The sequence below is a fragment of the Halichoerus grypus genome, chromosome 3 (genome assembly GCF_964656455.1).
Source record: "Halichoerus grypus chromosome 3, mHalGry1.hap1.1, whole genome shotgun sequence".
NCBI classification, from domain to species: domain Eukaryota; kingdom Metazoa; phylum Chordata; class Mammalia; order Carnivora; family Phocidae; genus Halichoerus; species Halichoerus grypus.
In genome coordinates this window covers 160,827,180-160,845,695 of record NC_135714.1, presented here as the reverse complement: position 1 = coordinate 160,845,695, position 18,516 = coordinate 160,827,180, and the positions used below count along the sequence as shown (strand labels likewise).

General features: G+C 38.1%; 1 protein-coding gene across 2 annotated transcripts in view; it reads left to right on the top strand.

Moving 5' to 3' along the window:
- PIWIL2 (piwi like RNA-mediated gene silencing 2) overlaps positions 1-15,466 on the top strand; it is a 69,260-nt gene extending 53,794 nt beyond the window's left edge. Inside the window, exons 20-22 of one of the 2 annotated variants that reach the window (XM_036075160.2) lie at positions 13,438-13,691; positions 14,140-14,247; positions 15,310-15,466. In XM_036075160.2, the coding sequence (XP_035931053.1) occupies positions 13,438-13,691; positions 14,140-14,247; positions 15,310-15,466 (519 nt within the window). The remainder of the gene's footprint in view (positions 1-13,437; positions 13,692-14,139; positions 14,248-15,309) is intronic. The other variant, XM_078068225.1, reaches the window with a different exon arrangement.
- Positions 15,467-18,516: the final 3,050 nt, after the last annotated feature.

The following is an 18,516-nucleotide window of genomic DNA, read 5'->3' as shown; positions in this document are numbered from 1 at the left end:
TTTTTATTTTATTTATTTTTTAAGTAAGCTTTATGCCCAGCATGGGGCTTGAACTCACGACCCTGAGATCAAGAGTTGCATGCTCTACTAACTGCGCCAACCAGATGCCCCAGTAACAACATTTTTAATTAAAGATAACTACTTCCAAAATGTTTAGTGAGAGGAGAACCATTGTTTTACATTTTTGCAAATGGCTTTAATGTTTGAGTTAGAAAAATGCAAGTCAATATTTTACATTTAGTCTTTTGTGATGTCACGTGTCATTTACTATCTGGAAAATTCTAGTGTATATTTATGAGAGAATTACAGAGAAAATAACAGGTAATGTAGTAGTGGTAGTAGTAGTATAAAATTTTTTTTTTTACTTTATGGGCTCCCTAGAATGTTCCAGAGACTGCTGGTAGGGAAAGATGGGACCCCAGAGGACACCCACTCAGTCAAGACTGTTCATCTGAGCTCCTAGACTTATCTCCAACTATCTGCTTGGCCTCTCTACTTTGGTGTCTCAGAGGCCACTGAAACCTAGTGTTTGAGTTTGAATGCCAGTGTTTCCTTCTACTCAAGTGTGAAAATCAAAAACAAGCTACATTCTTGACACTTGCCTCAGCTTTATCTTTCATGATGAGTATCACCACATGTTAAGTTCATCAGTTATTTGGCCTGAGCTTAAGAAGCTGGAACTCTGCTCTGATCAACCCTTGTTACTGCTGATGTGGTTCTATGGCTACGACTACATAGGGCTAGACCAGTTTCGACTGGTATTTGACTTTTGCCTTTAGAATGAAGAGTTTCAGGCAACTGTAGAATATGTGAACATGGGTTCTTTCTGCTTTTCAGTTCCACCTTCACTTCTCTTTTCTCAGCAGAATTGGGAAGAGATTGGGGTGGAGTGCTAACTCCAGCAAGTGATTATTATTTGGAGGGATCTTCAGACATTAGCCTGCCCTTCCTGCACCCACAATTGCCCATAGTTTGCCTGGCCTCTTTTTTTTTTTTCCAGTTTTTTTAATTGAGTAAAATACATATAACATAAAATTTACCATCTTAACCATTTTTGATTAATACAGTTCATGGTTTTAAATGCATTTATAATGTGCAGTTATCACTACCACAATCTCCATAATTCTTTTCATCTTGTAAAACTGAAACCCTGCACACATTAAACAATAAATCTCCATTCTCCTCTTTCCCCAGCCCCTGAGCAACCACCATTATACTCTCTATTGATTTTGACTAAATACCTCACGTAAGTGGAATCATATAGTATTTGTGTTTTTGTGACTGATTTATTTCACTTAGCATAATGTTCTTGAAGTTCGTCCATGTTGTATTGCAGAATTTACTTCCTTTTTAAGACTGGATAATATTCCATTGTATATATATACTACATTATGATTATGCATTCATCTGTGGACACTTGGGTTGCTTCTGCACTTTAGCTATTGTGAATAATACTGCAGTGAACATGAGTGTACAAACATCTCTTCGAGACCCTGCATTCAGTCTTTAGGGTATATATCCAGAAATGGAATTGCTTGATCATATGGTGAGTCTTATTTTTAATTTTTTGAAGAACTGCCATACTGTATTCCACAGCAGCTGTACCATTTAATAATCCTGCTGTGTGCAAGGATTCCAGTGTCTCCACAATCTTGCCAATACTTGTTTTCTGTGTGTGTGTATGTGTATATATACTTATATTAGCCATCCTAGTGGATGTGGGGTAGTATATTATTGTACTGTTGATTTGCATTTCCCTAATTCTCCCTTCAGTTCTGTCCTCATACATTTTGATGCTCTGTTATCAGCTGTATAAATGTTTAGAATTGTTACATCATCTTGCAGTTTTGGAACCTTTTTTAATGTATAATGTTCTTTGTCTCTTGTAACTTTCTGATTTCAAGTCTATTTTGTCTGATATTACTATAGACATCTCTAGTTTCTTTCTTTTTTGGGGGTGTAGGGCAGCAAGGGACTGAGGGAGACGGAGAGAAAGAATCTTAAGTATGTCCACACTCAACACAGAGCCTGATGCAGGACTTGATCTCACAACACTGAGATCATGACCTGAGCCTTTATCAAGAATTGGATGCTTAACTGACTGAGCCACCCAGGTCTCCCCCACCCTCAGTTTCTTTTCATTACTATTTGCACAGAATATCATTTTCCATTCTTTCGCATTCAATCTATATGTGTTTTTGGATCTAAAGTGAGTCTCTTGTAGATAGCATATAGATGGATCAAGTGTTTTTAATCTATTCTGCCAGTCTCTATTTTTTTGATTGGAAAGCTTAATCCATTTACATTTAAAGTAATTACTAATTAGAGGAGAAATTCTGTCCTGTTTGTTTTCTATATATGCTACTTATAGCTTTTTTGGTCCTCCATATACTGTATTACTATCTTTTTGTTTAGTTCATTTTTTTGTAGTAAAATGGTTAAAGTCCTTTCTCATTTCCTTTTTTAAATTGTATAATTAACATATAATGATTCAACAATCCAATACATCATGCATTGTGCATCAAAGTAAGTATACTCTTAACCCCCTTTTTCTATTTCACTCATCTTCCCCACCCACCTTCCCTCTGGCAACCACCAATTTGTTCTATGTATTTAAGTGTCTGTTTTTTTGTTTGTCTCCTTTTTTCTTTGTCCATTTGGTTTCTTAAATTCCACATATGAGTGAAATTAAAAGGTATTTGTCTTTCTCTGACTGACATTTCACTTAGCATAATACCATCTAGGTCTATCTCCATGTTGTTGCAAATGGCAAGATCTGTTTTTGTGGCTGAGTAATATTCCTGTGTGTGTGTGTGTGTGTGTGTGTGTGTGTACACACCACATTTTCTTTATTAATCTGTCAGGGGACACTTGGATTGCTTCTGTTTCTTGATTATTGTAAATAATGCTTCCATAAACATAAGGGTCCTTACATCTTTTCAAATTAGTGTTTTTGCTTTCTTTGTATAAATAGTAGTGCAGTTATTGGATCATATGGTAATTTTATTTTTAATTTTTTTGAGGAACCTCCATACTGTTTTCCACAGCAGCTGCACCACTTTGTATTCCCACCAATAGTGCATGAGGGTTCCTTTTTAGATGTGGAGAACATCTTTACCAACACTTGTTATTTCTTGTGTTTTTGATTTTAGCTATTCTGACTGGTGTAAGGTGATACCTCACTGTGGCTTTGATTTGCATTTCCTTGATGAATAGTGATGTTGAGCATCATTTCATGTGTCTGTTGGCCATCTGTATGTCTTTCTTAGAAAAATGTCTATTCAGGTCCTCTGCCCATTTTCTTTTTTTTTCTTTTTTTCAGATTTTAAGTTGGTTCCATGCCTAATGTGGGGCTTGAACTCATGATCTTGAGATCAAGAGTTGAATGCTCTACCAGCTGAGCCAGCCAGGTGCCCCCATCTGCCCATTTTTTTAACTGGATGATCTGTTTTTTGGTGTTGAGTTTTATGAGTTCTTTATATATTTTGGATATTAATCCCTTATTGGATATATCATTTGCAAATACCTTCTCCCATCCAGTAGGTTGTCTTTTTGTTTTGTTGATGGTTTCCCTCGCTGTGCAAAGGCTTTTTTTTTTATTTTGCTCTAGTTTCAGTAGTGTAATTTTGCTTTTGTTTCCCTTGCCTGAAGAGACCTATCAAGAAAAAATGTTTCTATGGCTGATGTTAAAGAATTTAATACAAATTTCTTTATCTCACGTCTTCTTTATCCATTTGTCAATTGATGGACACTTGGGCTGCTTCTGTATCTTGGCTATTGTAAATAATGTTGCTATAAACATAGCGGTGCATGTATTCCTTTGAATTAGTGTTTTTGTATTCTTTAGGTAAATACCCAGTAGTGCAATTGCTGGATTGTAGGGTAGTTCCATTTTTAACTCTTTGAGGAACCTCCATACTGTTTTCCACAGTGGCTGCACCAGTTTGCGTCCCCACCAGTGTACAAGGGTTCCTTTTTCTCCACCTCTTTGCCAACACCTGTTTCTTGTGTTGATTTTAGTCAGTCTGACAGGTGTGAGGTGATATTTCATTGTAGTTTTGATTTGCATTTCCCTGATGATGAGTGATGTTGAGCATCTTTTCATGGGTTTGTTAGCCATTTGTATGTCTTTTTTTTTTTAGGATTTTTTTTTTTTAAGATTTTTATTTATTAGAGAGAGAGTGAGAGAGAGTACGAGAGGAGAAAGGGTCAGAGGGAGAAGCAGACTCCCCACTGAGCAGGGAGCCCGATGTGGGACTCGATCCTGGGACTCCAGGATCATGACCTGAGCTGAAGGCAGTCGCTTAACCAACTGAGCCACCCAGGTGCCCTAGGATTTTATTTATTTGAGAGAGACAGAGCACAAGCAGGGGGAGTGGCAGGCAGACAGCTGAGCAGGGAGCCCGACATGGGGCTCGATCCCACAACTCTGGGATCATGACCCAAGCCAAAGGCAGACGCTTAAACCAGCTGAGCCACCCAGGCACCCCAGCCATCTGGATGTCTTCTTTGGAAAAATGTCTGTTCATATGTTCTGCCCATTTTTAATTGGATTATTTTGGGGTGTTGAGTTTTATAAGTTCTTTATATATTTGGATACTAACTCTTTATTGGATATGTCATTTGCAAATATTCCCTCCCATTTGATAGATTGCTGTTTAGTTTTGTTGATTGTTCTTTCACCGTGCAGAGCTTTTTATTTTGATGTAGTCCCAATAGTTTATTTCTGCTTTTGTTTCCTTTGTGTCAAGAGACATATCTAGAAAAATGTTGCTATGGTTGATGTCGGAGATATTACTGTGTGTGTTCTCTTCTAGGATTTTTATGGTTTCAGATCTCCTATTTAGGTCTTTAATCCATTTCGAATTTATTTTTGTGTATGGTGTAAGAAAGTGGTCTAGTTTCTTTGTTTTGCATGTTGCTGTCCGGTTTTCCCAACAACATTTGTTGAAGAGACTGTCCTTTTCCCATTGGGTATTCTTTCCTGCTTTGTCAAGGATTAATTGACTTTATAGATGTGGGTTTATTTCTGGGTTTTCTATTCTGTTCTATTGATCTATGTGTCTGTTTTTGTGCCTGTACCATACTGTTCTGATTACTAGTTTGTAATAGTCCGGAATTGTGATGCCTCTAGCTTTGCTTTTCTTTTTCAAGGTTTCTTTGGCTATTCGGGGTCCATTGTGGTTCCATACAATTTTTCAGGATTATTATGGCTCTGTGAATAATGCTGTTGGTATTTTGATAAGGATTGTGCTAAATGTATAGATTTCTTTGGATAATTATAGACCTTTTAACCATATTTGTTCTTCCAACCATGAGCATGGAATGTCTTTCCAGTCCCCTACTATTATTGTATTACTGTCAACTTTTTCCTTTATGTCTGTTAATAGTTGCTTTATGTATTTAGGTGCTCCCATGTTGGGTGCATAACTATTTACAATTGTTATATCCTCTTGTTGGATTGTTCCCTTTATCATTATGTAGTGTCCTTTGTCTCTTGTTACAGTCTTTTAAGGTCTGTTTTGTCTAATAAGTATTGCTACTCTGTTTTTTTTTTGTTGTTGTTGTTTTTTTAATTCTTTGCCTAATAAATGCTTCTCCATCCCTTCATTTTCAATCTGCATGTATCTTTGGGTCTGAAGTGATTCTCTTGTAGGCAGCATATACATAGGTCTTGCTTTTTTATCCATTCAGTAACCCTATGTCTTTTTATTAGAGCATTTAGTCCATTTAAATTTAAAGTAATTATTGATAGGTATATACTGCTAACATTTGTTACTTGTTTTATGGTTGTGTTTTAAAGATTTTATTTATTTATTTATTTATCTATCTATTTATTTATTTATTTATAAGAGGGTGTGCACACATGCGTGTGTGCAAATGGCGGGGAGGAGCAGAAGGGGGAAAGAGAGGGAGAGGAAGAGAATCTCAAGTGGACTCTGTGCCGAGTGTGGAGTCCGGCAGGGCCTGATCTCACCACCCTGAGATCATGACCTCAGCTGAAACCAACTGAGCCACCCAGGTGCCCCTACTTGTTTTATGGTTGTTCTTATAGTTCTCTGTTCCTTCCTTCTCTTGCTCTTTTGCCTTATGCTTTGATGGCCTTCTTCAGTGATATGCCTGGATTCCATTTTCTTTATTTTTTGTGTATCTATTACAGGTTTTTGATTTGTGGTTGTTCTTAGGTTTATATATAACATCTTATGGGTTGCTTAAGTTTGAACTCATTCTAAAAGCAATAAATTATTACTTCCCTCCACCAATCACAGTGTATGTATAGGATGTCTTACTTTACATTCTTTTATTTTGTGACTCCCTTGGCTGATTTTTATAGGTATAATTGATTTTATTGCATTTGTGCTTTAATCTCCATACAGGTTTTATAAGTGATTAATCTACTACTTTTGTTATATTTTTGCATTTATCTTTGAAATTTTTTCCTTTCATAATTTTCTTAATCCTATTATGACCTTTTCTATTCACTCGTAAAGGAAAGAATTTCCTTTATTATTTCTTATAAGGCTGGTCTAATGGTGATGAACTTCTTTAAGTTTTGTTTGTCTGTGAAACTCTTTATCTCTCCTTCTATTTTGAAGGATAACCTTGCTGGGTAGAGTATTCTTGGATGGAGGTTTTTTCCTTTCAGTACTTTGAATATCTCATGTCACTCTCTTCTGGTTTGCAATGTTTCTGCTGAAAAATCAGCTAATAGGTTTATTAAGTGTCTTGGTGTGGACCTCCTTGGGTTGATTTTGTTGGGGGCACTCTCATTTCCTTTTGTGTGTGTTCAGTAGCTATTTTCTATGTGGTTAGCATGGGGATTACATGTAACATCCTAAAGTTCTAACACTCTAATTTGAATATATTGTAGTTTAACTTCAATAACATATAAAAACTCTGCTCCTTTACAGGTCCATCTCTACCTCTTTATATATAAGTATAGATATATATAAAATATCTAAAATTTATTATATATTTTGACATTTGATGTCAAAAAGTACATGTATCTTTATTTGCAAATAAATATGTGCCCCAAAACTTAGACTGATAATCCTTTTAAATACATTTGTCTTTAAATTTTGAAAAAAAACAAGAGTTACAAACCAAAGGTAAACAATACTAGGTTTTAGACTAATACTTTTTAATTTACTGGTCTTTTAAATCATGTAGAAAATTTTAAAATGTAGTACCAACCATCGTTACAATAATACTTAATCTATATTGAAATCTTTATTTCTTCACACAGCTGCACATTACTGTAAGGTATTCTTTTATTGCATCCTATAGGACTCCCTTGAGCATTTCTTGCATCACATGTCTCTTGGCAAGAAACTCTTTCAGCTTTTGTTTATCTGGGAATGTCTTAATTTCTTTCATACTTTTGAAGAAATAATTTGCTGGTCTAAGTTTTGAGTGACAGTTTTTCTCTTTTAGTACTTTGAATATATCAGCTCACTACATTCTGGTCTCCAGAGTTTCTGATGAACAGTCTGTTGATAATCTTACCGAGCATTTCTTGTGTGTGATGATTTGTTTCTATCTTGTTTTCAAGACTCTTTATCTTTCAGCTTTTGAAGATTTGATTATGTGTGTCAGTGTGGTTCTCTTTAAATTCGTCTTACTTGGAGGTCATTGAGCTTCTTGAATGTTTATATTCATGTCTTTCATCAGATTTAGGAAGTTTTCAGCCATTATTTCTTCAGATATTCTCTGTGCCCTTTCTCTCTTCTCCTGGGAGTCCTATGATACATATGTTGGTCCACTGGATGGTGTCGTATAGGTCCCTTAGGCACTGTTCTCTTCAGTCTTTTTTATTTCTGTTTCTCAGTCTCAATAATATCCACTGTACAGTCTCCAAGTTTGCTGGTTTTCTTCTGCCTGTTCAGATCTGCATTTGAATCCGTCTAGGGAATTTTCATTTCACTTATTGTACTTTTCAACTCTAGAAGTTATTTTTGGTTATATTTTAGATGTTCTCTTCATTAATATTTCCACTTTTGTTTACTTTGTCCACATTGCCCTTTGGTTCTTTGAGCATCTTTAAAACAATTGTTTTAAGGTCTTTGGTCAGTATAACTGCCATGAGGTCTTTGTTAGCAACAGTTTCTGTTGATTTAATGTTTTCCTTTGGGCCATACTTCCCTGTTTCTTTGTTTGCCTTGTGAGTTTTGTTGAAAACTGGGCATTTGAATCTAATAACATTGTAACTTTGGAAATCAGATTCTTCCCCTTCTTAGGGCTTTGCTGTTTTTGGTTAGTTTTCTTTCTTTCTTTTTTTTTTTTTATTGTTTTAGGTTAGGACTGTGCTGGGACTTAAGGTCTTCTAAGTTCCTTTGTGAGCTTTTCTCTGTCCTGGCATGCATTGTCACTTCCTGATTATTTACATATACTCAGTTGTTTTTGAATGTCTAGTTTCAGTGACCCCCAAAAGAGGAGAAAGAGCAAAATAAAGGGCAGGGGAGGATGGCACTTGCCCATTAAATCCTCTGGAAGTCACTTTTGCTAGAGAGGTTGATGTAGCAAGAATGGCTGCCTACCTGTTTGCACGTGTGTGATCAGAAGCAGCAATCAGAGCACAGATTCCCAGTATTTATAGGATAGTGCCCTGCATTGTGGGTGAGCATGGGGATAGCTCATTTTGTCCTGAGAGTAGAAATAACCTGCACTTCACTGTCCAAGTCTTCCCAGGAAGTTGCAAGACTTCAGTAAACTCTAGAGTTCAAAAATCATTTGTATCAGGTGGACTCTGCAAGTGCATTTGTTATCTGGGTGGGGGGACACAAATTCCTTGTTCTTCCTCCTCCACCGTCTCCCAAGAATTCTATCAGTCTGGTCTGTTTTTGATAAAAATTTCTCCAGCCTCAGGCCTCCTCTTCCTCCTACCCACACTCACTCTTTTAAGATTTTTTTAAATTAATTAATTAATTTTAGAGGGAGAGAGTGCATGTACACGTGCAAGCAGGGGGAGGGGCAGAGGGAGAAAGAACCCAAAGGACTCCAAGCTGAGTACAGAGCCCAATGTGGGTCTCAATCCCACAACTGCAAGATCATGACCTGACCCGAAACCATGAGTCAGACACTTAACTGACTGACAGCCACCCAGGCACCCCTGGGAGTGTGATTTTTATATTTTGATGTTTTTGTGTGTTACCATAAGAATGAAGGTTTTTGGTGTCTTCTGACATTCCGAACTGGAAGTGTTTTAGTCCTAATACCCATTCTGAATCATCTTTGATCTTTTTTTTGTTTTTAATTTCTTAAAATTTTTAAAAAGATTTTATTTATTTGAGAGAGAGAGAAATAGCAATAGATAACACGAGTGGGGGAGGAGTAGAGGGAGAGGGAGAAGCAGGCTCCTTGCTGAGCACAGAGCCTAACACAGGGCTCAATCCCAGGACTCCGGGATCATGACCTGAGCCAAAGGCAGATGCTTAACCGACTGAGCCACCCAGGAGCCCTGATCTGTTTTTTAGATGGTTGCCAGAGTAGTTTTTCAAATGTGTGACTGATCATATAGTGGTCTCTAGTTGTTTTCTTACCCCAGCTGTAATCTAGGCCTTTGCTTGTGTTCTACTTGGAATCCTTTTACCCTTCTTTCCTGCATGAATTGTCTGCTGATCTTTCATTACACCTTTTCCTGAGGCATAACATTCATTTCTCCCTCCAGATGACAAATGTCTTACACTTTTCTGTTCTTACAGTGTTTTGCTTATACCTTTATAATGTTATTTATAATTTATCACTAGCATTTACTTTGTGTCTGTCTCCCCAGTTTTAATTTGGGTTCCATGGATATTTGGATTGTATCAAAGTAATTTTTTAATTTTCTGAGACTAGCACAATTGCTTGTATTTAGTGTCTTTGAGTGTTCTATGAATGAATGGAGACATATCTAAAAGAACATTTCAGACTTTCAGCAGATACTGATTTTTCTACTTGATCCTTGTCATTATACTCAGTGCTAGCAATATCAAGTCAAACAAACATAGTCCTGCTTTCAGGGTACTCATTAATTTATTTAGTGTATTTACTCTTTTACTAGAGTGGTTTAATAATATACATTTAACATTTATGTTTCAATATTGTGATTTGTCAGTGTACCTGGGTGGCTCCATCGGTTAAGCATCTGCCTTTGGCTCAGGTCATGATCCTGGGATCCTGGGCTCCCTCATTGGGCTCCCTGCTCAGCGGGAAGCCTGCTTCTCCCTCTCCCTTTGCCCCTCCTCCCCGCTTATGCTCTCTCTCTGACAAACAAATAAATAAAATCTTTATTAAAAAATGTTGTGATTTGTCTTATGTCCTGACCCCTGTCTAGACCATAACCATCATTTATGAAATGAGACTGGATTAGATGACCTAGAAGAGTTACCATTGTTAACTATTACTAGATTTTTAAGCTCCTTGGGGTGCCTGGGTGGCTCAGTCATTAGGCGTCTGCCTTCGGCTCAGGTCATGATCCCAGGGTCCTGGGATCGAGCCCCACTATGGACTCCCTGCTCAGCGGGAAGCCTGCTTCTCCACTCTCCCACTCCCCCTGCTTGTATTCCCTCTCTCTCGCTGTGTCTCTCTCTGTCAAATAAATAAAATCTTTAAAAAAAAAAGATTTTTAAGTTCCTTGTTAACAGGAATCATGTCTTTCACTTCTACTGGCAGCTTATATAGAGCCAAGTATATAGTATCTCACACTCAGTGGTTGGTTAGCAAATTTTAAAGAAAGGTGGTATCAGTGAACACTTCAGATGAATTTGTTTCTATTTTTCACTCCATTGATCTCATTATGTCCCTTCTCTGTGCTTCAGAATATCTGTATTTCCTTGATCTAGCTCGTTCTCAACAGCTTTTAAAGATAAATGTAGTTGGCTATTGAATAACACAAGGGTTAGGGGCACACACACACCCCCCCCACGCAGTCAAAAATCAGTGTATAACTTTTGACTTCTCAAAAACTTTACTAGACGAACCATGAGAGACGATGGACTCTGAGAAACAAACTGAGGGTTCTAGAGGGGAGGGGGTGGGGGGATGGGTTAGCCTGGTGATGGGTATTAAAGAGGGCACGTATTGAATGGAGCACTGGGTGTTACACGCAAACAATGAATCATGGAACACTACATCAAAAACTAATGATGTAATGTATGGTGATTAACATAATAACAATAAAAAAAACTTAACTACTAATAGCCTGCCATTGACCAGAAGCCTTACCAATAACATAAACAGTAGACTGAACACATCTTTTGTATGTTAAATGTATCACATACTGTATTCTTACAACAAAGTAAGCTAGGGAGAAGGAAATGTTAAAATCATAAGGAAGAGAAAATGCACTTACAGTATTGTACTGTATTGAAAAAATTAATATATTTAAGTGCACCCACACAGTTCAAACTCATGTTGTTCAAGAGTCAACTGTATATATTTTTTACTTTATCCCTCTTAACAACCCTGACAAGAAGGTAAGGTGGTCGTTTATCTCCACTTTTCAACTGAGGAAACAGTGTTCAAGATCATAGCCAAGGAACAGCAGAGTCAGACTCAGTCCCAGATCTCCTGATCCCAATCCAGTGTCCTTCCTCTGTGTTTCCTTGTCTGTGAATTGAGAGTTTCTTCCTGATCTCAGTACCCTATGGTATCCACCTTTTGACACAGTATATCAGTAAGAGGTCTTTGAGAAGTCATGGAAATGTGTTAACTTTAGCAAAATGGGAATTAGTTGATAAAATTATGGAGAGTCTCAAGATTGGTGAGAAGGTTTAGCATCAAGCTGGGAAATGGACAGGAGTCAGGGTAGCTCCTAAAGTTCCAGAAGCAGGGACCTAAAGAGACACTACCAAAATCCAAGTGATTTTCATTCTCTGCTCAAGATTCAGAGCAAGGAGGAACATTATGTTGGCATGACTTGAGTCATCTTTATGTCCTTTGGTTAGTACAGTGGTTCTCAGCTGGGGGCAGTTATATCCTCCCAGTGGGCAATGTCTAGAGGCATTTTTAGTTATAACTAGGAGCAATTGCTGCTGGCATCTAGTGGGTAGAGGCCAGGAATGCTAAATATCCTATAGTGTCAGCCCCTGCAAAACAGAATTATCTAGCCCCATAGATCAAAAGTGCTGAAAAACCTTGGATGAGGGGAAGGCACCTGGATTAATAGTCCTACCAGACTTACCCTGTTGGAGGTAGAAGAAAACTAAATGTTCTTACCAAAATAGTAGAATAGATGCTGGAGAGTCAAAGACAACACAAAAAAATGTAGTACAGACTGGAGTAATAATGTCAGTTTTGGACTGTGAAGATCAATACACATTTGTAAATGGAATACTTGAGGTGTTTTAGAAAAAAAGGGACATTTATAAAATATTTTAAGTTCTGAACTTAAACTCCAGAAATATTCTAAATGATTATGTTTAAAAAGTATTCTTTGAATTGAAACTTAAAAAGAATAATGTATAAAGAATGAATAGTGTAAAAAAAATGAATGTATAGTGTGTGTGTATTTAATTCAGTAATAATTTAGGTTTTTGAGGGGAATTGTGAATAACCTATGCCATGCAATTAGAATCAAACTGCCACTTACTGTGAACCAAACTAAAGCACTTTTCAGGGAACTTCCAGTTCAAAATAGAACAGCTTATTCTCTTGAGCCACCAAAATCATACCCAGCTAGAACATAATTATATTCTCTAAATGGGAAACACATTATTCTTCAAACTGATTCAATCAGTTTTTTGCTATTTTTTTGCTAATTACTAGTTAAAAATGTTTCACATTATACTTTTTGCTAATTAATTACTTAGTTAAAGCAAAAATGTTTCACATTATACCTGATTGTAGGATAATATTTAGTAAAGGACCCTTTCATTAATTAGCAACTTTGGATGTTGCTTATACATAAAAAAATGTGACTTTTTGCTAATTAATTAGTTAAAGCAAAATGTATCACATTGTACCTGATTGTAGGATTGTATTTAGTAAAGGAGCCTTTCACTAATTAGCAACTTTGGATGTTGCTTATACATAAAAATATGAAGATGGTAGATCTGTAGAATGTGCAGTCATAGAATTTTTCTAACAGTTTACCTTGTTCTTTGCCTAGACAGTAATTCATGTTAAATCCAAATCAGAGGAAGATTGATTCAGCCCCTAATTTTCCTACCATTCCTTTTAACTTTGAGTATGTGCCATAGTATGTGACTCATCACTGGCTTATTTTTGCTTTCATATTTTATGACACCTTTGCTGTACCAGGTCTGTTTTACTACCCTGAGGAAGTCTAGAAATGACTAGAAGCTTTCCCCCCTTCCCTTCTGACATGGTGGGTTTGGTCCCCCGTCAGAAGGATCTGCTGCCACATCTCCAGGCTGTGTGCTGAATGAGCCTCTCCCTGCTTGCGGTCATTAACCCCAGACCCCACAGTTCACCTCAGCGGGGTGTCCGTTGCAGGTGAACCACTGTCTCCCAGAGAAGATCGTGGTGTACCGTGATGGAGTGTCTGATGGCCAACTAAAGACGGTTGCCAACTATGAGATTCCTCAGCTACAGAAGTGTTTTGAAGCTTTTGAGAATTATCAGCCCAAGATGGTAGTATTTGTAGTTCAGAAGAAAATCAGCACCAATCTGTACCTGGCTGCTACTGAGCACTTTGTGACTCCCTCCCCTGGGACTGTGGTGGATCATACCATAACAAGCTGTGAGTGGTAAGTGGGGAAAACATTATATTTCAACAAGAATAGGTTGGAGGAGTTAATCTGTTCCCTGGATATTGGAATGGGGAGGTTGCCTAGAGAGATGTGGAATGGAATCCTCAGAGATTTTGCTGTTATAAAATACTTTCTAAAGGATTAAAAAGAAAACAATAAAGCTTTTACCTAAGTATAAAATATTGAATGCACATTCTTTTCCTAAGGTTGTGCATACTTTTTAAACCTTCTGCATGCAGTTTTGGTAGTTCATACTACCACTCTCAAATAGCCTGTTGAGTCTGGAAACCTGAGCTGTAATCGTGGTGGTCTGTGTATGTCCTTGATCCAGTCATTTGACCTCTCCGAGCCTTAGGTGGAGGAGCCAAAATGATCACCAAGATCTTTTCCAGCTCTCTTTAGCCAGATCTGGCCATATCATTCCTTTGTACTTTTTCATTCCTAGGGTGGACTTTTACCTTCTTGCTCATCATGTACGGCAGGGTTGTGGCATTCCTACCCATTATGTCTGTGTTCTCAACACTGCAAACCTGAGCCCTGATCACATGCAGAGGTGAGCTGACTGATAGATAATTTACTCTTTCTGTCTTGTAATTCTGGCCAGCTAGCTAAGATGGGGTCAATCCCCCCCACCACCCAGAATATTTACCCTTTGAGTTTCTTCTTGTCTTTCATGATAATGGTATCTTTTTGGAGAGTGATTGGTATTTCTTGTGCACATTAAAATTATTTGAAGAGCTTTTATTTTTTTTTTTAAGATTTTATTTATTTGACAGACACAGCGAGAGAGGGAATACAAGCGGGGGTGGGGGGGTGGTGGGAGAGGGAGAAGCAGGCTTCCCGCTGAGCAGGGAGCCCGACATGGGGCTCCATCCCAGGACTCTGGGATCATCACCTGAGCTGAAGGCAAGACGCTTAACAACTGAGCCACCCAGGCGCCCCTATTTGAAGAGCTTTAAAAAAAATAGTGATGCCCAGGCTTTACCCCCAAGCAATGTAAGGCATTCTTATTTTAAAAACTACCGTGGGTGATTATGATACACAGTGAGTTTTGAGACCCAATGTCCTTGGGCTCAGATTGTATCAGTACTTTGCTGGAGTACTTACCCTTCTGCAGCCTCTTCTTGAGAAAAAAAAAAAATCTCTTGTTGTTTCCCTTCTTTTTTTTTTTAAGATTGATTTACTTATTTGTCAGGGTTGGGGGAGAGAGAGCACAAACAGGGGGAGCAACAGGCAGAAGGAGAAGCTGGCTCCCTGCTGAGCAAGGAGCCTGATGCAGGACTTAGTCCCAGGACCCTGGGATCATGACTTGAGCTGAAGGCAGATGCTTAACTGATGGAGCCACCCAGGCGCCCCACCTTGTTTTGATCTAAAAACGGGGGCACCTAAAGTGAGGGGATTTACCCATGTTAACCCATGTCCTCTTGACTTACAAATAGTGGAAAGGAAATCCACTTAAAAATAATGATTCCCAAAAGTTGCATCATGTATTTCTCAGTCCCCCAGTTTTTTTGAAAAGTATGCTGTGTGTCATACACCCATTTGTACATACATAATCATGTCCCAGATTGAAGGTGGAGAGTCATATGGATCGTATGTTTTTCTTGGCCTACAGGTTGACTTTCAAACTGTGCCACATGTACTGGAATTGGCCTGGCACCATCAGAGTTCCAGCTCCTTGCAAGTATGCCCACAAGCTCGCTTTCCTGTCAGGACAAATCTTGCATCATGAACCAGCCATCCAGCTGTGCGAGAACCTGTTCTTCCTGTGACTGGACCACCAGGATGTGGGCTGGTTAGGGAGGTTAGCGTTCTGAACTCAGCTGCGACTCCTGCGGGAGCAACAGGGACAGAAGGGGTTTTGTGTTGGTGGGTTTTTTCACTGACCCAGTAGAATAAGATATCTTTTCTTCTTTTTTTTTTCTCTTTTATACCTGATAGCACCAAGAAATAAGTTCCATTCTAAATATCAGCTGGAAATTGCCTTCTGGTCTTTGTAGACCAAGTGGAGGCAGTACTGCTCCTGCATAGATGGAGAGGTGAATACGGGGGAACCTGGAAGAGCCTCCACAGCCCAATGTGCTGTGGAGACCAGCAGAAGCAGCAATTACACCTCAGAAGTTCTGCTTACTAAGCAGTTCCCATTTCTGGCGCCAGAGGTGATAATGAATGAAGTCATTCCACATATCTTAAAGTAGAGAGTTACTTTATTTGGGCAACAGAGAAAGGTAATAAAAAGGCCTGTGAGGCAAAGTTTTTCAAGATACTGCTATTGCTGGCAAGTGTGAAAGGCACGTAGTAAAACCAGCTGGTGGCGTAGTCAGGCCCTTCTGACCTAATCTTGTCTGCAGATTGAGTTTGTGACACCTGTGACATGATTTGGCTTTGAAGCTTTCGAAAGGGGCCTTTAGCCATTCCTTGGTCTCCTGAGAGAGGCCAGATAAAGTTTTTTTCTGTATGTTTTAGTTGCTTTACAGTGTCCCATACTGATTTTTCTATACCCCTCACCCCCGACACACATTTGCTCTGTTATTGATCTTTAATAAGTTTCAGTTTTTAAATTAAGAATCAGAACATGGTGAAATTCAACAGCTAAGAAGGTTCATGACAGAGTGTGAGTTTTTCTTAAACCTTTCTCTCAGATGTGTGGCCTTCTTTGCGTTGATGTGTTTGTAAATGGAATCACTCATTTCCCTTGCTCAATAACCTATTCCTGGCTCTTGGCTCATTTTGTTAGGAATTTTTCTGAATCCAGCTTAAGATTTCCAGAAGTCAGCTTTGGAAAACATGACACTCCTGCCAAAGTCCAGATTTTCAGCTTAGAAAGTTGTCACTCTGCCTGTGGGTTTTTTGTGTTTATTTTTCCCTGTTTTAAAATCTTCTAACCCTTTTGGGGTTAATTCAGTTTTAACTTGCTTTAACTGGTTTTAAAAGCCAGTTTTATTTACCCTTTTCGAATTTGTATTTATTTATTTTTTGGTGTGATGGCATGGAGGGGACAAAGCGGAAATTCCCATTCTATAGGACAGTGTGTGAGAAGAGAAACTTTAGCTTAAAAAACTCCTTAGAAGAAGAAAACCAAGCAAGTTTTCAGTTTGTTGTGGTGCCCAGCCTCTGCTTCTAAGTTCTGTTGAAGAACTTTGAGTGTTGATAGTCCTTAAGTGCACTTCTGGTTTCATTTGGAGTGCAGGACATAGGGTAAGGCTAAGACCTGGAATTTAAAACCACTGAATCAAACAAATTGGATCACTGGTCTCTGGCTTAACTGATCAGCTTTCTGATTCTCTTTGGAAGCATTTTGAATTTTGAATTTCTCTTTTGAAGTTGGATTTCCTAATACTCATTTTCACTTGTATAATCAGAAAAGACAAATACTTGAATATAATACAAAAATTTCTTCACTTTTTATTCCTGTTTTCTTGCCTTGTTTTTCAGTCTTAATGTGAAATGATTGGGCTGTGGGGTAGGAAATAAATAAAAACAAATTTGTATAAATGTGAATTTGTGTTTGAAATAGTGCTGTTGATATATTGATATAGTTCTTTTCCTTCTAGAGCTGCAACACTTGTTAGAATTATTAGTTTATTATTCAGTATGAAGATGCATCTCCAGTGTTAGTAGCAAGGTAATTTCACTGTGACCTGCTAGTAAGATTTCTTGGTAAAGTCACTAACAGTCTTCTAGGGCCAATTGAGGGATGTGTCTGTGTGCGTGTGTGTGTGTGTGTGTGTGTGTGTGTGTGTGTGTGTGTTTTTCAAATCTCTTTTCCCATTTCCCATCAGCTTCTATTACCTATGTGAGAGCCAGCTCCAAGAGTGGCCTCTCCCTTCCCCTTTTTCTAATAATGCTTGCCCTTCTTTCTGTAACCCTTAAAAATACCTTCCCAAAGCACAGTGGCTGCTTGCTTCACCACTACATCTCCTTGTATTTATTTAGAAACTCCATTTTGAAATGGTGCAGTGCTTCTTGAACTCATTCTTTTTTTTTTTTTAGATTTTATTTATTTATTAGAGAGCACAAGCAGGGGGTGAGGCAGAGAGAAAAGCAGACTCCCTGCTGAGCAGGGAGCCGATGTGGGGCTTGATTCCAGGATTCCAGGATCATGACCTGAGCTGAAAGCAGACGCTCAACTAACTGAGCCACCCAGGCGCACTCATTCTAGATAGAACCTAATTTTTCTTAAGTAGGCTTAAATAAATAAATAAATAAATAAATAAATAAGTAAATAAATAAATAAATAAATAAATAAAAAGTGGGCTCTATGCCCAACGTGGGGCTTGAATTCATGACCCCAAGATCAAGATTCTTATGCTCTGCCGACTGAACCATCTAGGCGCCCCTAGACAGAGCCTAATTTCTGTACAATGTTACAGGGCAACATTTCATCGAATGGTGTGAAAAAGGAAGCAGTTTTTTAAATAGACTACCTTTCTATATGCCTGATATTTCTCAGTGATTTAAGATTACTGGAGAAGACCCTACTTTCACTTTGTGGCTCCATACCTAGCTTTACCTGAGTTTCTTAGTAAGTTGTCCTGTCTGAATTTATTTTCTTTCTTTAAAAACAAATGAGGAAAATCAAGAGAATGAGAAAAGAAGCCACAGACTTAGGGAAAATATTTGCCAAAAACATATTTGATAAAAGACTTACCTGAAATAAAACAAAGAACTCTTAATAATAAGAAAACAAACAACCTGACTGAAAATCAGGCAAAAGACCTGAACAGACGTCTCACCAAAGATATGCAGTTGGCAAATAAGCATATTGAAAAGGTGTTCAACATCACATGTCATTACAGAATTACAAATTAAAACAAGATAC